The 26,180-nt window shown below is 44.0% G+C and overlaps 1 protein-coding gene across 1 annotated transcript in view; it reads right to left on the reverse strand.

Annotated features, from left to right (window-relative positions):
• Positions 1-4,260: 4,260 nt before the first annotated feature.
• The window catches only part of SCD5 (stearoyl-CoA desaturase 5), a 157,554-nt gene continuing 135,634 nt past the window's right edge, over positions 4,261-26,180 (reverse strand). The window contains exons 4-5 of the mRNA XM_022599352.2: positions 9,650-9,882; positions 4,261-5,861 (exon numbers count right to left, since the gene is read on the reverse strand). Coding sequence (XP_022455060.2) covers positions 5,671-5,861; positions 9,650-9,882 — 424 coding nt within the window. The 3' untranslated portion in view covers positions 4,261-5,670. The remainder of the gene's footprint in view (positions 5,862-9,649; positions 9,883-26,180) is intronic.

The raw sequence follows: 26,180 nt of genomic DNA on the forward strand, positions 1-26,180 counted from the left end.
CTCCTACATATTATGGATGAAGAAGCAGAACTTTTGCATATTTTCCTTAGGCTGTTTCTCTCCCAGCTAACAGTCTAAGCACCTCTGGGTTGTATAAATGTGGGCCAAGGAGTCAAGCAATGTTTAAACAAAACCACATTGAAATGGCCTGACCATTTCGGTGTCTTTAAACGGATCCAAGTCCCTGGCTTCAAACCGAACAAACAGGTGGTGGAAAAGCCTCCAATGTATCATTGCTTAAAAATTTCCCACCTCGGGGCAAAATCAAGGTTTTCACTTTTAAAATAATGTTTTGAAACCATCCAGCCCAAAGTATCCACTTGCAGATCATTTTTCCTGTTTTGCCTCCATTGGCTATGGTGCGACTGTGTATGGATTCTAACAAGCTGACTCTAAGAATTTGGATCCTGTGTGTTACAAACAGCTCAGCCTAGCAGGAGGTGTAGAGAACAGTGCAAATAGATGTGCTTGTTGCCTGGCACATCTGGAATGAGCACTTTACGATGCCAGGAGCTCTTAAGTGCTTTTGAGTCCACAGAAGGGAGTCCCGCTGGCTCTCAAGGAGCTGTTTATGAGTTCACGGGCAGCACCTGCAGGGCCAGGAAGGAGCTGATGTGGGTCTTCCCATCCCCTCCCCATCAGGTGTGAGAAGCCTGTGTGCTGGAGCTGGAACGCCATCGCCCACACTGCTCATTCGCTCTTGCTTTGAGACCTTGGATATCCCAGTTAGCAGTCCAGGTCATCACGAACCAATGATCACAATGATCACACCGCGTACCTGGTAGGGGCCTCACCCTCACACGCAGTGTCCTCATACAGCCCAGGAAAGGAGCACCTGTCTACACACAGCTCCTGTGTTTCCGCAATCCACATCCCGTCAGCACAGGCTTAAGTGAAATCTGGTAATAAAAACACAACCACACCCCATCCAGTGGGACCCAGTGGCTTTGTCTGTTCGTTCACTGCAGGGTGGGGAGGGATTGATGACTCTGCCCAGAAGTTGGCGCTTCTATTAGAAAAGCAACTTCGGAGATTTCTGTCAGTGACAGGAAGGGAGGAAAGGGGAGGTGGGGAGGGGAGGCTGATGTGGTGAACCCCGAGTTGTAGGGATCTGGAGAGATGGTGGAAGGCACAGTCACTTTTCCCCTAGTAACTGTAGGTCAAGAAGGGTACCTCCTCAGCGAGTGCTGTGAGGAAGGGCACCTTCTCAGGGCAAAGCCTTCACAACCCAGCCGGCTCAGGTGCTGTCAGCTGGTCTTTTCTTTCTGAATCATGTGAGGAAGCTGACGGAAGCATAAAGGACATTGCAAGCCAGACCTGTCCTCTGATGGGGTTTTGAAGGTGCAGGAAGGAAGCCAGAGATGCAGAGGGACCCACACCAGGCTGGACGGAAGCTCTACAGTCCTGTCCTCTGCTGTCCACAGAGACGACAGACTTACTGAAACGGCAGAGCTGGACGGGATAACCCAGTCCAATCGGTTCCTTTACAGAAGGGGACACTGAAGCTCTGAGAAGTTAGAGCCATTGTAGGGGAGGCAAAACTTTTCCTCTATCCTCTTAGCATCAGGCTGGGCCTGAGAATTAAGTTGACATAAGATGGATTCAGAGGAGATAAGCTTACAGGTTTTATTATTACATGGACATGGGAGCCTTCACAGAAAAATGAAGACCACCCCCCAAAGTGGTTGGGTCTAAATGCTCATATACTAGGTTGAACAAAGAGTAGTAATTGTGAACAAGTAACTAAAGTATATGGGGAAGCTCAAGCAAGATAAGGGCTGTTTAAACAAGGTTTGTTTGTACTGATTTCTCTTGGTACCTGTTCCCTGTCTATGGAGATAAGAACGTTTCTTTCCTCCTGGTACAGAGAGGGTATCTTTCACACGGGAGTTTCCTCTCCTGCTTTTAGGAAGGAAAAAGCAAGTCAGAGCACACTGCTTGCATCTGCTGTTTTTCAAGTGGCTTTAACTCAAAATAATCTTATGTCAAACTGGCAGATTTGGGCATATTCTGCTACATTTCACCATCTAGCTAGTTAGGAGCAAAACCAGAACTGGAAGTTGGTCCTCCTCATTTCTAGTCTGCAGTTATTTGGTTCCATCTCGGTTTTCATCTCGTGACTGGGACAGCCACGCACCCCCAGCGGATGTCTCCTGGGGGTCTGCGAGGCGCCAGGTCCTGTGCTCAGGGCATCCAGGTTTCTCCGATGCATAAGTGTTACTGTTCCTATTTTGTGGATTAGGACACTGAGGTTCAGAGAGGCACAGTGGGTTAGTAAATGGCACTTCCACGTGGGTCAGCCTAAAAACACAGCAAGTTAAACCAAGAGTTAGAATTCAAAATTGCCATTTGTGACAACATAAATGGACCTTAAGGGCATTATGCTAAGTGAAATATGTCAGATAGAGAAAGACAATTACTGTATGATCTCATTTATAAGTATAATAGAATCTAAAAAAAATTTTTCTTTTAGAAAAAAATTTTCTAAAAAAATTTTTAGCTTTTATCTATGAGTCTGTAGCCCCTACAGACTCATAGATAAAGAGAACAGATTGCTGAGGGGTGTGGTGGAAATGGGTGAAGGTGGTCAAAAGGCATAAACTTGCGGTTATAAGCTAAGTAAGTCCTGGAGATGTAATGTACAGCATGGTGACTAGAGTTAATAACACTGTATTGTATATTTGAAAGTTGGTAAGAGGGTAGATCTTAAAAGTTCTCATCACAAGAAAAAAAATTTGTAAATATGTGTGGTGATGGGTGTTAACTAGACTTACTGTGGTGATCATTCTGTAGTATATACAAATATCAAATCACAAAATTCTACACCTGAACCTAATATAATGTTATATGTCAAGTTCATCTCAGTTGGAAAAAAAAGAGAATTCTAACTCAGGTCTCTGAGTCCAGTGCTATTTCTACTACTTCACTAAGCTGGAGTACTTTCTTTCATTAAGTTATTTTTCATGGATTATATTTACTTTTATTGCTTCATCATATTTTGCAAATAAATGAGACACATGCACTATTTTTACCGAGAACATATCCTTTTGGCCTCACACAGTGATCTCCCACTCAGACTCAATTATTTCCCCTGAATTTTGACCTCCCAGGTCCTAGAAAGGCAGTAACTTGAGAGGTGTTTGAAATCTGAATGCAGGTATATTCCCATCTCTGCTGTTGCCAGTGAATGTTAGGGCTGGGTGGCACCTGAGACAGTCTGGTTTCATCCCTTCCCTTTGCAGATGAGAAAACTGCACTCTTAGATGCTGCTGAGACATGCAGGGGATATGAATATGGAAGACTCCAGCATGCTCTAAACTTCATCCACTCCATCAACATCATCGCCGTCCTTATCTCATTCATGGGTACTGCCGATAAAGACGTGGCACTCAGGTTCAGAGGAGTGAGGTTCTGGATTTATTTGGATTAGCTGTGGAACAGCCTCCTCTTGTGAGAAGATTCCAAATAGCTGTTCCAAATGTAACCTTTTCTATTAATGGACAAGCAAATAAGTTTAGTACTTTTAGGGGTCAAATGTTCACAGAAACTTTCCCAGTCAGGGTCATTTTAGTTCAGGCTGACACAAACTCATCTTGGAATACATCTACACTCTACCAACACTCCATACAAGGTCTTAGCAATCTGTGACCAGAACACAAAAGCAGCTGAAAAATGCCTTGTAAGTGTCCTTACAAGTGAAGTCTGGTCCGGCACCCCCCGATGGCTGGACTCCTGCTCAACTGCAGACAGGCTAAGATGTCTATAGCTGATGGCAGGGGCACAGCTGCTTTGGGACAAAAGATGGGCAAAGAGTGAGGCAGCACATGGAGGGGCAAAGCTGAGAGAGGTGGGGTTGGAGTGAAAGTTGAGTCCATCTCCCCCTCCTCTGGTCACTGCTGGGGGGCCTGGCAGGGCTCTGGGGAGGAAAGTATTCTTCATGCTCTTTTGAGTGACATGTAGGTGTTGGGTTCCCATTGGTCAGCTGGAAGCAGTACAAGCGACAGTGTTGGTGAGTGAGAAATGATACCACTGGGGGTTCTGCATTCCACATAAAACTTGCTGACTTTCCTTCTGGTTATGCTGATGGGATAGGAAAGGTCTGGTCTTAGGGGCTGATGTTAGCCCAGAGCCCAACTCAAATGTGAAGTATGTGATCATCATAAAGCATCAGGAACCCTTGAGGGACATTCCAACAAGATATAAGTATCTGGTCGGGGACTTCCCTGACAATCCAGTGGTTAAGACTTCACACTTCCACTGCAGGGGGCGCGGGTTTGATCCCTGGTAGGGGAACTAAGATCCTACATGCCGTGCGGCACGGCCGAATTAAAAAAAAAAAAAAAGATTTAAGTGTCTGGTCAAGAACACCAATGAATTCATAATCATTTATTGTAAATCACTCATAGTTTACACATTATAAATGGCAAAAACACCTGCTGGATGAAGTACTTTATTATGACAATTTCTTATTGGCATCACCTCTTTTTCAAAAATTTAAAATTTAAATTTAAACCCTACATCTTCCCTATCTTTGAAGCACTATGTTCGAAGTGCTCTGATGCCAACACTATAAGGCTTTCTTTTGCTCTAACATCTAACACAAAGCGGAACGCTGTCCCATTAATTTGGCATGCTCTTTACAAGGCAACTTAACACACAAATTTTTCTTAAATCCAGAAGCTACATAATGGTCACTTTATGTCTTGCTGCAAGTTCAGTGAAGGCTGCATGCAGGTGAAACATTTGTAGACACTGAGTTCTAGATAACTATTGGTTATTAAGATCTGATTGCCTGGTGTAGAAAATTAATATGCTTATTTAGCAGAAGTAGGTAAAGTACATGCATCAGTGGCTGGGATCAATTAGAATATAAATTAGGTGTCTAAACATTTAAATGAGAGTTTCATTTGAGCTTAATTTGATGTCTGGCACTTCTGAGTTATACACCTTAAAATGACAATAGCAAAGAGAACAAAATCAAACACTTAAAACAGGCACTGACTTATAGGGTCAGCTGGGTGTACAGCTCGGGACACAAAACTAGCTGAGCAGTGAACAGATCTCTTGAAGCAAAGACAGTGGAGCATTGACAAGCTGGAAACAGGGCAAAAAAATAAGAGAGCCATTTCCTGTGCTGTCATTTTTTTACGTTTTCAATTCTCTTCCTTAAAAATAACAAAACACAAACACACAGTAATTACAAAACACAAACATTCTTTACTATTTAGACCCTCTCTTTTGTCTTCTACCCTGCCTCTCTGCTCCTTCAGATAGCCTGTTTAAAAATAACGTTGTAACCCAACTGGTAGAAAAAGAAAACAAGGCTCTCCTGAATCACACTGAAAGAATATTAAATTCCTTCATCCTGTCAGGGTTAACATCTCGTACAAGCACATGACGATGTATGTTTGACATATTGTAGCTACAGCGATTAAATCACATGTCTACGTTCTAGTGTTAAATCATAGTTACACTGACTTTTAAAAAATTATTTTCATTGAGAGTTGTATCTTGACATTAGTTTGAGACAAACAAAAAATTCCCAAACCGCGTAGACTCCGTTCCCTCCCCACCCTGTACCCCCTCCCACGATCCAATGAACAAGAGAACTGTAGTAACAAAGGCCATGAACCGAGGCGTTGACAGCGGATGTGGATAGCGCTTCCAGGGTCAGGCGCTGCCCTCTCCAGTTCTGGCTTTCCGGGCTTCGATCATCGGCTTGGTTGCCCGTTTGCGGTCAGTGGCCAGTCCCAGCCAACACATGAAGTCAATGAACCAGGTGGTTGGGTTGAAATTTAAGCCAAATTCACTCGCAGAGTAGTCAAAGGGAAAGGTGTGATGGTAGTTATGGAAGCCTTCACCTGGAAGACAAAGTGGGCTTGAAATAACCCAATCAGCATCTCTCTGTAGAGCTTTCTAAAAATCACTCATTTATTACAAGACACTGTGTCAGGCTCCAGTGGGGAGCAGAAGACTTGCTGTCTGCCCTTAGGAAGCGTTCACTCAGTTGGCTAGACAATCTCAATAGGAACAGAAAAATAACAATAATCAGCACAAAGTATCAAGAGTAATTTTCCCTGTGGATTGGTGACATGCTCCCACGACTTCAGAGCTGTGCTTCTTAAGCTAAATGCCAAATGGCTGATAACAGATCATCATTTTGCTTTATGTTCATAAAAGGAAAATAGCCTCTGTGGATTGAAGTAATTAAAGGAAGACTTCCTGGAAGAGCTTGGAAGAGATAAATGATAATCATTCTGATAGGTGAGTGAATTAAGGAGTTGGATCTTTAAATATCCAAAATCTGCCTATATATTATTCTTCCTCTCACAGTGAATAGCTTTTCCTCCCTTACTTTTTCCCCCCACTAAGCTGTTTTCAGGAAAAGTCTCACAGCTTCTTTCTTTTTAAAAAACAGCTTTATTGAGATATAATTTACCATACAATTCACCCATGTAAAGAATACAATTTAATGGCTTTTGGTGTATTCACTGAGCTGTGCATGCATCACCACAATGAATTTTATAGCATTTTCATTACCTAAAAAGACACCCCACTCCCCTTAGCTGTTGGCCCTTAACCATCCCCCCTCCCTCCAGCCCTTCTTTCTTTCTCTGTTGGTTAATTTTACATTTTTTGTGTGTGTGTGTGTGGGATCTTCCCGGACCAGGGCACGAACCCGTGTCCCCTGCATCGGCAGGCGGACTCTCAACCACTGCACCACCAGGGAAGCCCCTAATTTTACATGTTAACTTGACTGGCCAAGGAGTGCCCAGATTAAACTTTATTTCTGGGTGTGTCTGTGAGGGCGTTTCTGGATGAGATTAGCATTTGAAGCAGTGGACTCAGTAATGTAGATGGTCCTCCTCAATGTGAGTGGGCATCAGCCAGTCCCTTAAGGGCCTGAATAGAATCAGTGGTGGAGGAAGGAGGAATTTGCTCCCATTTTCCTGACTCACTGATTGAACGTCTATCTCATCTTCTCCTGCCCTCTGACTGGGATTTGCATCATCAGCTCCCCTGGTTCTCAGGCCTTCAGACTCAGACTTAATTATGCCACTGGCTTTCCTGGGTCTCCCGCTTGCAGACAGCAGATGGTGGGACTTAGCCTCCATAATCACATGAACCAATTCCTCAAAATAAATCTCTCTCTCTCTCTCTCTCTTGCTTGCTCCCCGCCACGCCCCCCCTCCCGTCGTACACACACACACACACACACACGTACAAACAGAATACATCTACATTTATATAGATAGAGATATCCTACTGTTTCTGTATATATGTATATATAGAGAGAGATTATGAGCAATATTATGTATATATTTATTTGCATATATTTATACATACACTGTTTCTGTTTCTCACTTTTACTAATACTAAGCCAATAAGATTGGCTTATTCTGAATATTTCATATAAATGAAAACATACAATATGTAATCCTTTGTGACTGGCTTCTTTCACATAGCATAATGTTTTCAAGATTGTAGCAGATATCAGTACTTCATTTCTTTTTATTGCTGAAGAGTACTCCACTGTAGGGATATACCACATTGTATTTATCCATTCATCAGTTGAGGGACACATTTTAGCTGTTATAAATAAATAATGTTGCTATGAACACTCATAAGCAAGGTTTTATGTGGACATACATTTTCATTTCTCTTGGGTATAAATCTAGGAGTGGGGTTGCTGGGTCACGTAGTAACTATTTTTAACCATTCAAGGAACTGCCAGATTCCTCCTTTACTTCTTAAGTGGCTACTGGTCATCATACAGTTCTTCTATTGACCACATTTGAAAGATTCTGCTCTACAATGAGTATATCAGATGGATCAGTCTGTTGTCTGCAATTTTCTGTTTAATTTAGGTCTTTTCTAACCTGGCCCTCCACCCCATCATTCCTAGACTAGAGTACTAGAGTTTTCCCCTATTTTCAGATACAGGCACTGTTCTAAGAACTCTGGATGTATTCCCCCATCTATCATACAGTGGGTGTAATAAGAGTCTTCCAAGGACCTTTATCAAGAAAGCTGATTTGAGAGTCCAGTATTGACCTGGACAAGCTTCAAACCAACACCCAGTTCTTCAGGGCCTGTGTCATGGCCTCATTCTTTGGGTTCCCTGGCCCACCATCCCCTATGTAAGATGGTAACAGTCCCAGAGTGCCCACTCTCGTCTGCTCTCAGAGTTACCACTGGATGTGGCTCCCCTCGTTACAATTCTTATAGAAGATGAAGAGTGAGAGGAGGAGAAAACAATAGGAGGGATCAGGAAACTCACACTTTTCTCTCTGCTTATCCAGTTATTCCCATAGCTAAATTTGGTGTTTATTCCACCTTATATTGCTCTTGTCAACACAAGATCCCTGGGGTCTTAATAAATGGGTGACCCTAACACCATGATGGCAGAAACCCATGGCAGAGGGATGCAGAGACTGTTTCAACTTAACAGCAGGAAACTCCCTTCCTGGGTTTGATCTCTGTACTCAAGGCTCAGGTTACCCAGGAGACTGAGTTGCTTCTATCAAGATACAGCTATCATTTATTAATCACTTACTGTGTGCCAGCCACCATGCTAAATTCTTCAAAGGGTATTAATGCCTATAATCCTCACATAGCTAAGCTATCTGCTATGATTATCCCCATTTTTTTTTTTTTTTTTTTTGCGGTACGCAGGCCTCTCACTGTTGTGGCCTCTCCCGTTGCGGGGTACAGGCTCCGGACGCGCAGGCTCAGCGGCCATGGCTCACGGGCCCAGCCACTCCGCGCCATGTGGGATCTTCCCGGACCGGGGCACGAACCTGTGTCCCCTGCCTCGGCAGGCGGACTCTCAACCACTGCGCCACCAGGGAAGCCCGATTATCCCCATTTTAAAATGAGGATGGAAATGCACAGAAGGGACAAGTAACCTGCCTAAGACCATACGGCTAGTAAGAAAAACAACATCCCCGAAGGCTTGTTTTCTGCTAAGCACTGCTGCAAACAGCATGTATTAACTCATCTAACCCTCCGGCGACCCCAGGCGGAGGTCAATGCTACTATATGTTACCCCCACTTTACAGATGAGAACACATGGTATGGAGGAGCTAGATAACTTGCCCAGAGAGTAGGTGGAGCAACCAAGACTCAAGCAAACCTGTCAGACTCCAGAAGCCTTGCTCTTAACCATTCTGTGGTACCGCGAGATGCCAAGGTCCCGATTCTCCCCATCCCTCTGTTTGCAGGCCTTTTAATGAATTAATTTATGTTTAAGGTCAGCCAAACGATGGACAGCTGAGGCTATAGCGGTCAGGGCAGTTTGAGAGAGACATCAACTGCTACTCCTCCTTTAGGAAATTTTCCGTGGTAAAAATAAATAGCTACTAATTGTTGATCGCCTGCTGTGTGCCAGGCACTGTGCTAAGCAGTTTATGCACAGTGTCTTAGTTAATTCTCATAACACCCCGATGAAGCCGGCATTCCCGTTCCCATTCCACAGGTAAGAAAACTGCAAATCAGAGAGTAAGTGGCTCGGATTCTAAGGCCAGAGCCCAAGTTCATCCCAGTTTCCTCCACCCCATTGCCTCTCTTTACAGATTCCACAAAACCACTGAGAAGCCTAGAAGATCTGAACTGCCACTCCCCCCACCGGCTCCCACCCCATACTCACCGATGGCACCCAGGGTGACGAGCGGGTTCTGCCGAGGGCTGATGTTCTTGTCATAGGGCCGGTTTCCGTACATGTGGGCGACACTGTTGACCAGCCAGGTGACATTGAGTGAGATGGTGTAGCGGAGGATGGAGGCCAGGAAGTAGGAATTCCACAGACTCTCTCCCCAGATGCACCAGGGCACCAGTGTGGGGACCATGAAGCACATGAGCACCACGCTGATCTTGTAGTACCTGGAAGGCAGGATGTCATGCTATCGTTGGGCACCTGTTGATGGTGGCGGGGATAGGTGAGTAAGCTGCAGGGAAAGTCAGCAGTGGCACTGCTCAACTCCTTCAGCTCTTGTGCCCTGTTGTGTGTCACTCTGTATGGGGGTCACAAACCCAGATACCTACAAGGGCTAGGCAGGTAACACAAATTTGAGGATTAGGACAGGTAGAAGCTATAGGGAGTGGAAGGACCCACAGCATACTTCAGAATTTCAATATAAAATCATGAAACCCATGCATCTTAAAGCTGCATTTGTCCTCCAAGCCGCAGGAGGACAGCTTTTTAACAGCTTTTCTTTCTTCCATCAGTCATTCAACCTGACAATCAGGTTTTTTTCAATAATTTCAAGAAATATCCTGTATTCCTTGAATAATTTTCTGGCACATGATTCTGTACTAACTTAGCTTGGTAAAAGGTAAACAACCCCTTCCCTAAAATGTTCTCTGTCCCTCTGAGATTACATTCCAAACCAGCTAAAAATAAACTAAGTATAGGAACAGGCACAGCCACATAAAAAGTAAAAATTATAAAGAAACCATCAATAGTTGGATTCCTGGGTCTGTTCATCCAGCAAACGTTCCCTGAGCACCTCCTGTAGGCCAGGCCCTGAGTACTAGAGGTACAGAGACAAATTTGACACAGTCTCTGCCCCAGGCCCCAGTCAGGTGAAACCTCCAGCTGTGTAGGACCAGCTCTAAGTAGGGACAGGAAAGGGGCTCTGAAATGAAAATGTCCAAAGCTGCCCGTTCATAGCTGATTCCTCCCTGACCTGCCTTCAAGCGACCAAGCTTCTGGGAGGCCTCTGTTAAGATGCACATGTATGAACTTGGAGGGAGCACAGCGTGAGGAAATGAGACTAGGGAGGTGGAAGGCTTTGGCCTTGAGCCCAGATCTGATTCTGGATGCAAAACAAGCCTCTTTTTATTCTTTCACTCTTCTCTTGTTCACAGCTAGATGGTTCCCCAAAGCAGAGCATGAGGCAAGGGCTTCTATGTGGGTCGTTTATTGGGGAAAGTGAGCTCAAGTAACAGGAATAGGCAGCTGGGAAGTGGGAAATGAAAGGAGGGAAAGTCAAGATGGGGGTGCCCACTGCTACAGGCAACTGAACTTGGACCTTGATGGGACACATTATACCTCAGAATTATTCTCTCAAAGAATGAGAGAAGGCACTGTTTTCCCATTGGCTCCAACTCTTCCTTGGTCCAAGGGTCCCCATGGGATGTCAGCTCTCTCACACTTCCAAGTTTGCTTGGGTCAGAATGGCTGAGTGTGGTCCACGGGCATCTCAAGTGATGGTGGCAGAGAAGTCAGGGCAGGAAGTAAGAAATAAGCAGTACAGCTGAGCAAGGTGCCACCAGGTGGCTGCAGGAGCAGCTGGAGTGAAAAGGTGGGCTGAGAGTACGAGGTGTGCATGAGAGGTGTCCAACACAGGCAGTAACTATAACACCTCCTGGGGTTCTTGCGAGGATCAAATACTAATAACTAATGCATACTATGTGCTTACTATGTGTCATGGCTATTCCGAAACCTGTCCATGTACTGGCTCATTTAATTCTAACAAAAACTTTAGGAGGAGGGGACCATTAATATCCTCATTTTACAGATGGGGAAATTGAGCACTGGAAAGGTTATGTAGATGGGCCAAGGTTACAAGACTAATAAGTAGTAGGACCAAGATTCAAGTCCAGGCAGAAGCACTTCGGAGACTATCATGCTATTCTGCTTTGCAAATAAAATCGTGTATGTAGGGGCTTCCCTGGTGGCGCAGTGGTTGAGAGTCCGCCTGCCGATGCAGGGGACGAGGGTTCGTGCCCCGGTCCGGGAAGATCCCACATGCCGCGGAGCGGCTGCGCCCGTGGGCCATGGCCGCTGAGCCTGCGTGTCCGGAGCCTGTGCTCCGCAACGGGAGAGGCCACAACGGTGAGAGGCCCACGTACCGCAAAAAAAAAAAAAAAATCATGTATGTAAGTGTGCTTTGCAGATTGCTAGCTGCATGTGAAGGTTGGTTCCCATATAATTATCACTGTTTTTATTGGGCAACATATTAACCCCTCAACACCCATTTTCCAGTCGTTGGCGTACAATATGACTGCATTTTAGTGGAAGGAAGGTGCCCAGGAGGTCAGAGGAGAGGGTGTGGTTGGAGGGGCAAAGACAACAGACAGTGGAGGGACTGGTGGCCTGAGGTTGGGCTCCCGGGAGTCCCGCGCAGAAGGCTTTTGGAGCGTGTTTTTGGGAGATGCTTACAAGGAAGGGAGGCAGGCAGGATGGGCCCAGGCAGAAGCTCACCCACAGTGAGCTCCAGCAGATCCAGTAGAGCCGGATCGCTCTTTTAGAGCTGTCCCAAATTGTAAGGTATCACCTCATCGTCCACCACTGGCCTCAGGGTGCCTCCTGGGCTGGGTGAACATGTGGGCAAGGGCAAGCCCTAGAACGGGCAGCAGCCAGGGTTGGGGACATCAGCTGAAGAGGGGATCTGGGTGAAGCACACGGGCCCGGACCAAGGGCCCTGGGAACTGGTGTGAGTGCCTGTGAAGAGGCAGAGGCTCTGAAGGGAAGCCCAGAGGCGACGGCCTGCTGCGGCTGCTCCTCGAGGGCACCTCTAAGGAGCACAGGAAGCAGCTGAACGTTGCCCACAGAGGCATTCTGCAACTTAAGTGCTTCCTTCTCTTCCTCCACTCTCTGGGCTGCAACCCAGTACCTTTGCAAAGAGCCTCTGTTAGTCCTCATTTTGCCCCTGGAAAGGAGACAGAAATCACATGCTGACAGCTAGCTCGGTGCTGGATGCCGGGCTAAGCATGCCATAGGCTTTCTCTCACTTACTCTTCACCGCAGACTCAGGATGGACGCACTCTGGCAATGAGGATGCTGTAGCTCAGAGGGGCCATGGTTCCCCCGGCCCTTGCTCTGACTCTGCTCTGCCCCGACCCTATGGAATCCGCCGCCTCTGGTTTGACTGCAGCCTGCAGGCTTTGGCTTCCACTCATGCCCTGCCACTGCTTCCACCTTCTGAACTGTTAGGGAAGCCTTCTGCCTGCCTGGGCTCTGGTTCTAAAAGCTCCACTTCCCAGAGGGGGCTGGGTCCCCATGGAGGGAGAGGGCCAGCAATGGGGCTTCCCAAGTGGGAGGCGAAAAAGGCCTTGCCTGCTAACACAACCACTGTCCTACCAAATTCTCTCTTCCTCAAAACAAGATGCTCTTTAAAAATCACTGCCCTCATTCCAACAAAGCTTTAGCAGATCTAACTATAGGGGTGCTCTCTGACTGCTCGGCCTGTATTCTGCTAGGATTTCTCTTTGTGTATTCAATGCGATGGATGGAAGAGGAAGGAATTTTTAGGCGGCACAGTGAGTCTGGGTGGCATTGCCAGTGAGACAGGGCTTGATGGTGATAACTGTGTAAAAAAATCTCCCCAACCATTTCAAATGGACTCAGCATATCTTCCTGTGCAGCCGAGTACCCCTTCCCCCTTGTCTTCGTTTAATTACAGTCACTGGCCTTCTTGCCTCAGAACAAGTGCTGAGATGGCTCCCCTGCTTCCTTGCTTAAGAACACTCAAATCTGGGCGCCCTAGCCAAGGGTCCACAGGGCAACACCACGAAGTCTCCACCCCTAATCCTTCCTCATTGAAATATTTTCTTTCTTTAGCTGGTGGTGGGGAGGAAGACTGGAGAGAGGCCACCGATACTGCTCTTTTTGCTAAATGGGCTTCTTATGTTGTAAAGCACCATAGAACGGTTAACTACCCAACTCTGCCGCTGTCTTTCTGTGTGATCTTGAGTAAATTATTTAATCACAGCGAACCTCAGGTTTCTCTTTTGTAAAATGCGGTACTGACAAATTTATTGAGTGCCTACTATGTGCCAGGTACTGTCCTAGCATTGGAGATATAAAGTGTATAAAACAAAAATCCCTGCCTTTGGGGAGCAGGGGTATTTTGGTAGGGAGATTTTATATATATATCTCCTCATAAGCATATATATATACTCTGGTAGGAAAGAAAGCTAATAAACAATATAAATAAATAAAATATAGAGCATGCTATTGGTAAATACTAAAGAAAAAAATAAAGCAAAGAAGGAGAATATGACATCAAGGGCAGGTGTTGAAATTTTAAATAGGGTGTCTAGGGAAGGACTTCCTCACACTGTAGCTTTTAAGTAAAGACTTGATGGAAGTGAGAAGTTAGACGTGTGGCTAAATAGGACAGAGGATTCCAGGCAGAGGAAACCACAAGTGCAAAGGCCCTGAGGCAGGAGTGTTCCTGGCACATTCTGGGAAGAGCAGGAGCATTGGGGCTGGAGCAGATGAACAAAGGGAAGAACTGTAGGAGATAACAGAATAATGATGGACCACATCATGGAAGGGCTTGTAGGTCATCATAGGGTTTCACCCTTCACTTTGACTGAGATCGAGCCCTGGTCAGGTTTTGATTAAAGGAGTGCTGTGATTGGACTTATCATTCTGAGTGTTGTGTGGAGAAGGGACTGCAGGGGTGGGCAGAAGCAAGGAGGCAATTATGAGGCTGCTACAAAGCCTAGCCAAGAGAGGGCATTGGCTTGAACCAGGATAGTGGTGGCAGGTGTGAGAAACAGTCAAATTCTGGATATATTTTGAAAGTAGAGTGACAGGACTTGTTAACAGACTGGATGTTGGAGAGAAAGGAATCAAGGGTGACACCAAGGATGGAGATGCCATTAGCTGATATGGGGAAGGATGGAGGAGCTCAGTCTTAGACATGTCAAGTGGCAGATGCCCATTAGACATTCAAGGGGCAATGTCAAATGCGCAGCTCACCAGACAGGTCTGGAGTTCAGAAGTTATCTAGAGATAGGTTTTGATGGGAAGAGATATTTGGAATGCATCAGTATATGAATGCATGCCACTCACATATATACATATATGTATTTTCTCGTTTGAGTTCCACAATAGTCCTATGAGATACTTTTTATAACCTCATCTTTTTTTTTTTTTTTTTTTGCGGTACACGGGCCTCTCACTGTTGTGGCTTCTCCCGTTGCGGAGCACAGGCTCCGGACGCGCAGGCTCAGCGGCCATGGCTCACGGGCCCAGCCGCTCCGCGGCATGTGGGATCTTCCCGGACCGGGGCACGAACCCGTGTCCCCTGCATCGGCAGGCGGACTCTCAACCATTGTGCCACCAGGGAAGCCCATAACCTCACCTTTGTAGGACATTTACGGAGATCCAAAGAGGTCATGAGACTTCTCCAAGGCCGCACTGGCTGTGCAGAACATAGGCAGGCTTCAAATTCAGTTCTTAAACCTAATTGTCTGCTCCCTCTAAGTATAACCTGCTACTTACTCAGCTTACCAGGAAAAGGTCATAGGGGAGAGGTAAACTGGGTTGGAGTGGGTAATCTAGCTGTTGCCTCATGAATTGCACATCTTTAAGTAAAAATACTGTCTCCTCAAGGTCAGAAATAGACACGTTGTCCACTCCAGCTAGACTGAGCTTCTTCCCATTCCTTGGGCACCACCTTCTTTCTGTCCCTGTCTCTATGACACTCTTCCCCAAGCCTGGCTGACTTGACTTTTTCAGTTATCAGTCTAAATGTTCTTCCCTCTTGGGGAATTTCCATGGTCCCCTTGGACCAGGCAAGGTGCCTCAGCATGTTGTACTTCTCAACTCTCAGTATTCCTAAATACTTGCTGGCTTAGCGGGCAGTCTCACCTGCTAGACCAGTGGCCTCAACCCTAACTGCACATTAGAATCAACTGGGTGAACATTTAAAAACGACTGATGTTGGGAACTCACTGTAGACCAACAGAATCCAAATGAATCCAAATTTGTGGCCTGGGCACTGATAGTTTTAAAGCCTCTCCATTGCAAACATTGATCATGGCCTCCCTATAATCCACCCCACCCTCTCTTTCCTGCTGAAATGCCCTGATATTGTTCAGATACCCAACTGTCCTCCCTGCAGCCATGTCCTCTGGGGACATGGGTCCTGATTGGTTTCAGGCAGTCAACGTTGATCTCATTCACTTTGCCAATAATAAATTTGGGAATTGGGCAATAGCGGCCAATAAGGTATGAGGGAAAGGATGGCTACAATTTTTTGAAAGGGAGATAACAAGTGTTAGTGAAGATGTAGGGAAATCAGAAGCCTTAGCATCACTGGTGGGAAGGTAAAGTGGCGCAGCTGCTGCATAAAGCAGTTTCTCAGAAGGTGAAACATCCAGCAATTCCACTCCTATGTGTCTGTTCAGACGGCTGGAAGGCAGGGACTTAAACAGGTATCAGCACACCAATGTTCACAGAAACGTTATTCACAATAGCCGAAATGTGGAAACAACCCAAGTGTCCATTAATGGATGAATGGATAAACAAAATGCTGTCTATCCATACTATGGAACATTATTCAGCCATAAAGAGGAACAAATTTTTGATATATGTTACAACATGGATGAAACTTGAAAACATGCTTAATGAAATAAACCAGGCACAGAAGGACAAATATTTTTATGATTCCACTCATATGAGGAACCTAGAATAGGCGAATTCATAGAAAGGGAAAGTAGACTAGAAGTCACAGGAACTGGAGGGAAGGGGAAAGGAAGAAGGAAGTTATTGCTTAATGGGTATAGAGTTTTTTTGGGGAATGATGAAAAAGTTTGGGTATAGATAGTGGTGATAGTTATACAACATTGTGAATATACTTAATGCCACAGAAATGTACACTTATGAGTGGTTAAAACGATAAATACTATGTTGTGTATATTTTACGGCAATAAAAAAAGAGAGAGAGAGATGAAGGAATATTTTCCTTGATAACAGAAAGAGCTCAGAGGCAAAGATGGCATCTCTTTTTTCACAGTGACTCCTGGCCCTGCTCCAGCCATGCGTGACTATGACAGGAAGAAGGCTCAGAAAAAAGTAGACCCCTTAGGCTGACGGAGCAGAAAGATGGAAAGGCTCTTGAATATGCTGTTGAGCCACAAAACTAACCAACCCTAGAGTGGCTTTATCCCTAAGATCTTAGTCTGAGACAAGCCAGGCGGGTCAAGATCTCCTGTGGGGTAGCTGAAAGCCTTCTGGTATAACGTAGTAGACACTGTGATGTGCCATCCAGATCTCCTCTCAGGATCACAGGGCTTCATCTCCCAGTGGATGGCAGTGCTGCCTCTGCCTTGCCCTAGGTCACGTCCTCTCCCAACAACCCCATCCAGTGACTGACCTATAAGGGCAGTAGTCCACTACCCAGGCCGGGTCCCATTGCCCCAACTCACCATGACTCTGAAAGTCAACTCCACTTCAGAGCCCCTACAGGGTTGGCTGAAGCCTCCACTGAGATCAGTTGAGGCTCAGCTTCTTCCCTTGCTCAATCCTGTTTCGGTCCCTTCTTCCACAGGTGTTGACCCCAATGACCCTTCCAGTACTCTCCAGTAAAGTTTCTACAATGTAACATCCATCTTGGAGGCAGCTTCTGGGTAACCTGTCTTGCCACATGGATCTACTGCAGGGCCTGCAGAGTCCAGCAGAAAGCCAGACTCTTCAGAGTCTAGCACAGAGACTCGCACATAGCAGGCACTCCTAAATATTTGTGGAATAATTACATGAATGATCCTTTTTTCTTTTTTCTGAATGGTCAGTGATGAGTTCTCAGCTTCTCAGGAAAATAAAAACACTACAGTGACTTCAGTAGGGCTCAGAGTATGAGAGATAAGATGCCAAGGTTTCCCAAAACAAACAAACAAACAAAAACCCCACAAACTGCACAATGAACGTTCCACCTGCTTTTAATTGTGTATATAAAAGTCAACACCTCGAAGAAAGACATTCGTGCTCATTGCGACCCAACCCCCAGCTTCCAACAGGTTTCACTGTGAGGCTACCTACCTCCAGTTTAAATGAATGATTTCTGAGCATGCGCTGCTAGGTTATTCTCTGAGCTGCCAAATATGGTAAATTTTTGGCAGTATTTAAGGTTAACAGCCAGTCTAACAGGTTTGGTCCTAGTTTGGAATGTAAGTGGCTTCTTCCTTTCTGTGAACACTCAGATGGGAGTTATCTGATAGGAAAGATAGGAGATAGAAGAAGCCTCCTAAAATTATCAAGCGAGAAAGAAAAAGAAAGGGGTAAAGAAAGAGAGAAGGGGCGGTATGAACCTGAGAACGACCCAGGGAAGTGTAGCTCTCCTTTACAGATTTGAAACCAGAGATCCACATGTTTAAGCCAAAATCACAAAAGCCAAAGCACTCAAGCTCACCTTACAGGTAACTCTGGAGCAGTTTCCTAGAGCTTTAAGGTGACAGCTTATAAGAATAGGGTGTTGGAAACCTTCCAATTCCCACCTCACAATTCCTTATGATACCAATACCACAGTGTGAAGATGGTTTTCAGCATTTAGATGAAGATAAGAAGTCCATTTTCACACAATCAAATGCCATCACGCCATGCCCCCATCCAAGTAAGCTTTGATTAGAGGACACAGATATTGACATGGGCCCCAACCTTTCAATGCTTTGAAGAATATGCTTATTCCAATAAACTGGATCACATAAAACATTAAAGACAGGCTTGAGACCAAAAGTTTGTTCTATGGAGAAGAAAGAATTTGGGATTTCATATATATATGAAATATATATATATTTCAAACCTGGGTGTGATAAGCATATTAAAACTCTCATTTTTCTTTAGATGAAAAAGAAATTGCTGTTCTCTGTCTGCAAGCATTTCCTGTTGCTTGACTAACTAACCCTAAGCACAGCAGTCCGGAGCTGCTGGTGTGTGAGATCTTGAGAGTGAAATCGATTAGAGTATGAAGGAAGGGGAAATGACCTGCCAACTTCCAAGCAGGGCTAGCCTCAGGAAGTGTGAAAAGAAGCAAATACAATGGGTGAGAGGGAAATGATAGCCCACAAATGTATCGTAATGATGAGCGATGAGCTGTCACTAGCATCTTGATTAAATATGTTTGGTTTTGTGATTTCACTTACAGCCGAGCCAGAAATTCATCTTCCCTACAGTTTTTGCATCTTGTAGGGGACCAGCCAAAATTATCTGGGTGCTTACCATAAACATTAATTTAGAGGACAGATGATCCTCCCCGGCAGCTTGTAAATGCATGGACCATTCTCTCCTTCTTCTTTTGTCTCCTCTGTTATCACCCACAGGAGGTAGAATATGTGATTCGTTTGGATGCAGATCTGAAGATGGAAGCCCGCTGATACGGAAGCTCTTTGGAGTTTTTCAGAAAATCTTCCAGATTCTTTGAATTGTTTCAGTTGAAAACAGGCTTTGCGGCTGTGTCCTTGAGTCTGCCTCTCCGGTGCTTCAGTGTCTTTAAGTGAAAGTGTTCACGATGGCCGCATTTGAAGTACTCTCAGAAAATCTTAATCACTCCAGATTTGTCTTTGACCCTCAATTAGTCTTGACATCACTTCCCCTGTGCTACTTCATGATAAGCATTCCTGTAGAAGAAAATCTTTAATTAGACTATCTAAATGCATAATCCTCATCTTCTGGATAATTTCTTCCACGGAGGAACCAGAGATGGCAAATGGCTGCTCCATGAAAGCATCTCCTTCGGAAACTTGCAATGCGTGGGGAAAAAAAGACATATTTATATTTTCTCTCCGACTTCAGCTTTATTCGCTTTTGAGGTCTGAATGTGGAGGTTAGCTGCATCCATCTACTTGAGTTTAATCTGTCTTTGTACAAACAGCTTGCATGAATTCACTAGGCAGCGGTTCAAAAGATAAACATAATCATTCCAGAATTTTAGCATAAAAGAGCATTATTCCTACCTCATTAACAATGAAGTACTTGAAGAAAAATGCCCAGGCATACATTGATTGCTAAGATCGTGTAAGGAAGGTTAAAAGGACTTTTCCCTTTTCAAAGCTTTGATTCTATCATAATATGCACAGGACAAGTTCTTTGAGGACAGGATTTGTCTTGATCTAATTCACATCATTCGTAGTTCCTTGAACACAAAATGCTGGTTAACTCAGCAGGTGCCCAGTAAGTAGCTGAACTGTTGACTTGCATGATGAGCATCCATCTGTCTTTGGCCAAAGCAATCGTGTCAGTTCACCTTTGTAATTGTTTGATATTTAGAGCTTCTCTAGTCCTCTCCAGAAATTTAAGTTGATTTGACTGGATGTCATTCTGGGTCTCTCTTGAGGATTCTTTGTCTGCCCGTCCTCCCTCCCATTCTTCTCCCTCCCTTCCTGATTAGTTATCAATCGTTCTCAGTAAGTTATAGGAACGACAGACTAACTCCTGATGATATGCAGGATAGGATGACTAAAATGAACAACTACAATCATTTACAAAATAATTTTTAAACAAAGTCACTGCATGTCCACTTTCTCTCTTAAAACTTCACACTTAAAACTGCATTCCACTTTGACTCTATCTGAGATAAACTGAGCATCACAGGAGAGAACATAACCATTTTCCCTAATCTGGGATCCATGAAGTTGTATGCAAACTCTTCTGTGTATTCCCATTTTTCTGGGGTTCAAAGTCCATAGCTTTCATCAGATTCTCAAAGAGATAGTCAATTCCCAAAGAATGAAAGCCCAATATATTAGTAAGGTAACTACTTTTTTCTTTGATGATGCTGTTGTTTAACTTTGATTTTCTGTTTCCTTTAGGATCTGGCCTAAGATTTAAGTAAGAAAAATTTAATTCAATTTAAAGGGTGGTCCTTCTATTTTTTTAGAGAGTGGTCCTTTTTATTTTTTTAGATTAATTAATTAATTAATTATTTTTGGCTGCGTTGGGTCTTTGTTGCTGTGCGCGGGCTTTCTCTGGTTGCGGCGAGCGGGGGCTACCCTTTGTTGCGGTGCGTGGGCTTCTCATTACAGTGGCTTCTCTTGTTGCGGAGCATGGGCTCTAGGTGCACAGACTTCAGTAGTTGTAGCATATGGGCTCAGTAGTTGTGGCTCGCGGGTTCTAGAGCTCAGGTTCAGTAGTTGTGGCTCACAGGCTTAGTTGCTTCGCGGCATGTGGGATCTTCCCGGACAAGGGCTCAAACCCGTGTCTCCTGCATTGGCAGGCGGATTCTTAACCACTCTGCCACCAGGGAAGTCCGTGGAGTGGTCCTTTTAAAAATGAGATTGTCCTCCGTTTTTTCAGCAGTAAAAATTTTAAAAGAATTAGTGACAGTAGATAGCAGTGTGTGCATGTGTAGATAGCAGTGTGTGTGTGTGTGCTCACATGTGGCTCCTGTGCTGAAAGGACAATCACCAAGTGACAGACTACAACCCTCCTCCCCTACCCAAGGGGGGACAAAATTAATTGGGTTGTTTTTTTTTTGTTAATTCCAAAACTCTATCAATGATAAGCTGCTCACCAGCAGCCAGTCTCTGTGCAGGAAAGGAGCCAGTGGAGTCATTTTGGTCACTTTCATAATAATTATGAACTGCTGCAGCTGAATTGATCAGGTAGGCTGACCATTTTCCTTGTTGAGGGCGAAAATGAACAGGCTGACCTAACACAGTTTCTTCATTTCTCATGTAAGAGGAATGGCCCTTGTGCACAATGCATGCTTTGTAGCCCATGGGTTCCATTCCTAAATTCAAGCTGCACTGTCTTTTCAAAGCTCCCCAGACCTTCAAAACTCAGCTCAAGACTGATTTCCTTCAGAAAGCCTACCCTGATAAATCTCCTCTCACCTGTGCTTATTGCATTATTCAACATCCCTTCAGTACAACTGTGCTGTCAAGACTCAAGAAGACAACCATTTTAGACAGCTGAGTTTTCCTGCTAGCTGGGAGTACAAATGTTCAATTACCCCAACTTTCTTTTAAATTGTATGTGGCAAAGGAAAAGATGGACACATTTCATTGAATCAAAATGGAAATTTCTGCATGAAAGGGGTCAAAAGGTACACATTTCCAGTTACAAAATGAATAAGTCCTAGGGAGGTAATATACCGAATGGTGACGATAGTTAATAATACTGTGTTGTGTACCTGTGTTGCATACTTGAGAGTACCTAGGAGAATGGATCTTGAAAGTTCTCATCACAAGAAAAAGATTTGTAACTATGTATGGTGATGCATGTTAACTGGACTTTTTGCAGTGATCATTTTGTAATATTTACAAATATTGAACCATTATGTTGTACACCTGAAACTAATATAATGTGTCAATTATACCCCATTAAAAACAATGGAAATTTCTGTGGGCCAAATAAAGAAATATTATGTGGAAATCATTATCCATTTTTGGTCCTTCTTAATGAGAGTTTATGGAAATAACTTGACTTTCCATGATGGTGATGAGTGTCTTAGCCTGGGTTTCTTGAAAGGAAGGCTTAAGGCAGAAGGTTCTACGATATTATTTTATAAAGAGGGCTGAGTCCCTGGGAAACAGGATGTGGAAAGCAGGGAAGATCGGGGGGCCAATAGGAGAGTGTGTTACTCAGCTGGCCCCGGCTTGATCCCTCACACTGGTGGGGCCATCTTCCAAGAGGCCATTTGGGTGATGGAGCCTCAGAACATTGCCTCTGGGAGGAGGAAAGGAAGAGTGCATCTACCAGCTCCCCTCTGCATTGCCCGCATCCCCACCACTACCACACACAAACTTCGGGATTGTGAGCGTGGGTGCTGAGAGGTGTCACAGGCTCCAGCACCAACAGAAACGCCCCAAGGCAGGAGGCACAGGCGTGAGGAGGGTGCTGTCGGGATGAACCTACGTGAAACCAGTTGGAGTGCAGAGAACTGCAGAGAATGAGTGGCCACAGCCCCAGGACAAAGAAGGTCCAGACAGTCTGCAATGTTGCCTAATGGGTGTCTGATACAAATAAGTGTGAGCTTTAGACTCTGTTCGGCCCACAGGGTCTGTTGAGGTATAAATAGCTCTTGGCCTTGACTAAGTGATTCACTGTATGACTCAGTCACTATAAGAACTGACTTCTTATGTTTACGTATTAAATTTTGCTGATTCCACCTTTATTTTCAGACACGCGGATAAGCTGCCACCTCTGTTAGTTTTCCCACCTTCAGTGGCTTCTCTGTCTCCTTCTAACTCATTCCTCTTAATCTGCCAAGGGTTTGAAAACCAAAGAGCTGAACTTTTTTTTTCTTTGTTTTATAATGACTTTTTATTTTCAGTGTTTTTATTTATTGGAGTAAAATTGCTTTACAATGTTGTGTTAGTTTCTGCTGTACAATGAAGTGAGTAAGCTATGTGTATACCTATATCCTCTCCCTCTTGGGCCTCCTTCCCATCCCCCACCCCGTCCTGCCCATCTAGGTCATCACAGAGCACCAAGCTGAGCTCCCTGTGCTATACAGCAGGTTCTCACTAGCTATCTATTTTTACACATGGTAGTGTATTTATGTCAAACTTAATCTCCCAATTCGTCCCACCCTCCCCTTCCCCCGCTGTGCCCACATGTCTGTTCTCAATGTCTATACCTCTATTCCTGCCCTACAAATAGGTTTATCTGTACCATTTTTCTAGATTCCACATATATGTGTTAATAGGATATTTGTTTTTCTCTTTCTGGCTTACTTCACTCTGTATAACAGACTCTGGGTCCATCCACATCTCTATGTGAAATGACCCAATTTCATTCCTTTTTATGGCTGAGTAATATTCCATTGTATATATATGCCACATCTTCTTTATTCATTCATCTATCGATGGACATTTAGGTTATTTCCATGGCCTGGCTATTGTAAATAGTGCTGCAATGAACATTGGGGTACATGTATCCTTTTGAATTATGGTTTTCTCAGGGTATACACCCAGTAGTGGGATTGCTGGGTCATATGGTAGTTCTATTTTTAGTTTTTTAAGGAAACTCCATACTGGCTCCATAGTTGCTGTATCAATTTATGTTCCCACCAAAAGTGCAGAAGGGTTCCCTTTTCTCCACACCCTCTCCAGCATTTATTGTTTGTAGAATTTTTGGTGATGGCCATTCTGACCGGTGTGAGGTGATACCTCATTGTAGTTTTGATTTGCATTTCTCTAATAATTAGTGATGTTGAACATCTTTTCATGTGCCTCTTCGCCATCTGTTTGTCTTCTTTGGTGAAATGTCTATTTAGGTCTGCCGCCCACTTTTTAATTGGGCTGTTTGTTTTTTTGATATTGAGCTCCATGAGCTATTTGTATATTTTGGAGATTAATCCTTTGTCAGTTGCTTCATTTGCAAATATTTTCTCCCATTCTGAGGGTTGTCTTTTCATCTTGTTTATGGTTTCCTTTGTTGTGCAAAAGCTTTTAAGTTTAATTAAGTCCCATTTGTTTATTTTTGTTTTTATTTCTGTTACTCTAGGAGGTGGGTCAAAAGAGATCTTCCTGTGGTTTATGTCAAAGAGTGTTTTTCCTATGTTTTCCTCTAAAAGTTTTACAGTGTCAGGTCTTACATTTAAGTCTTTAATCCATTTTGAGTTTATTTTTGTGTATGGTGTTAGGGAGTGTTCTAATTTCATTCTTTTACATGTAGCTGTCCAGTTTTCCCAGCACCACTTATTGAAGAGACTGTATTTTCTCCATTGTATGTTCTTGCCTCCTTTGTCGTAAATTAGGTGCCCGTACGTGCATGGGTTTATCTCTGGGCATTCTATCCTGTACCATTGATCTATCTTTCTGTTTTTGTGCCAGTACCATACTGTCTTGATTACTGTAGCTTTGTGGTATAGTGTGAAGTTGGGGAGCCTGATTTCTCCAACTTTATTTTTCTTTCTCAAGATTGCTTTGGCTATTCAGGGTCTTTTGTGTTTTCATACGAAATGTAAGATTTTTTGTTCTAATTCTGTGAAGAATGCCATTGGTAGTTTGATAGGGATTGCATTGAATCTATAATAAAGGCCATATATGACAAACCCACAGCAAACATCATACTCAATGGTGAAAAACTGAAACCGTTTCCACTAAGATCAGGAACAAGACAAGGTTGCCCACTCTCACCACTCTTATTCAACATAGTTTTGGAAGTCCTAGCCATGGCAATCAGGGAAGGAAAAGAAATAAAATGAATACAAATTGGAAGAGAAGTAGTAAAACTGTCACTGTTTGCAGATGACATGATACTATACATAGAATATCCTAAAGATGCCACCAGATAACTACTAGATCTAATCAGTGAATTTGGTAAGGTTGCAGGATACAAAATTAATGCACAGAATTCTCTGGCATTCCTATACACCAAAAACGAAAAATCAGAAAGAGAAATTAAGGAAACAATCCCATTTACCATCACAACAAAAAGATTAAAATACCTAGGAATAAACCTACCTAAGAAGGCAAAGGACTTGTACTTAGAAAACTATAAAACACTGATGAAGGAAATCAAAGATGACATGAACGGATGGAGAAATATACCATGTTCTTGGATTGGAAGAATCAATATTGTGAAAATGACTCTACTACCTAGAGAGCTGAATTTGAATTTGTGTGCAGATGAAGCACACACAGGCTCTGAGTGAAAGCTGAAGGGGGGCCTCTGGGCTGAGACTAAAAATGCAGAATTATTAGGAGTATGACATTTATTCAAAGATCTCTCTCTATGGAGGTAGAGGGGGAAACATGCACTTTGGAGGTTAGAGGATTCCATGCAATAAGGTGAATCTGGAACTGAGCATCTACCATGATGATTCTCTTTGTTTATTCACAGGTTCTTGACTTTATTCCAGTTATATGAAATGATGGGATCTCTGAGTTTCAGATAAGTGAGACTCTACCATATTTAATTTTCACTACACTATGTGTATTTGAACTTAGTGATATTGTTATGCTGCCTGTGATTTACTTGAAGATACTTCAGCATAAACAGTGTGAGACGGGGTGCGTGTGCGTGTGTGTGTGTGTGTGTGTGTTTTCTTCTCCACCCAAGGGGAAGTCCATTAACATCTGAAGTACCCTCATCAGGAATCCACTCTTCAGGCATGCTTAGTTAGCGTTTGACAAACTCTAATAGTTCATAAATCAGAGGTCTATTACAGACTTCAGTTATTTTTATCTCCAAGCAGCCCTAAAGAGTTTGTAATTAGGATAAGGGAAATAAATTTTCACTGGTAAAATAAGTGGTCGAAATATGTGAATTGGCTAGAAATACTATACAGTTACCTCCCAGCAGGATAAATTCTTCTGAGTGGCATCGCCTGAGACTTTGCTCCATCCTGTGTGCAGCCACAGACAGAATTCTGTTGCTGGATTCTGACAGGAAGGTGATACTACTGCATCATGCCTTCCACGCAAGGGGCTTTTTGGGGTATCCAAAAGGGCAGGAGTCAGGGCTTCATCAAGCTTACATATGTGGTGCATGGCTA

Source organism: Delphinapterus leucas, chromosome 5, assembly GCF_059928025.1.
Source record: "Delphinapterus leucas isolate spDelLeu-1000000601 "Yukka" chromosome 5, BTC_Dleu_Yukka2, whole genome shotgun sequence".
Lineage (NCBI taxonomy): Eukaryota > Metazoa > Chordata > Mammalia > Artiodactyla > Monodontidae > Delphinapterus > Delphinapterus leucas.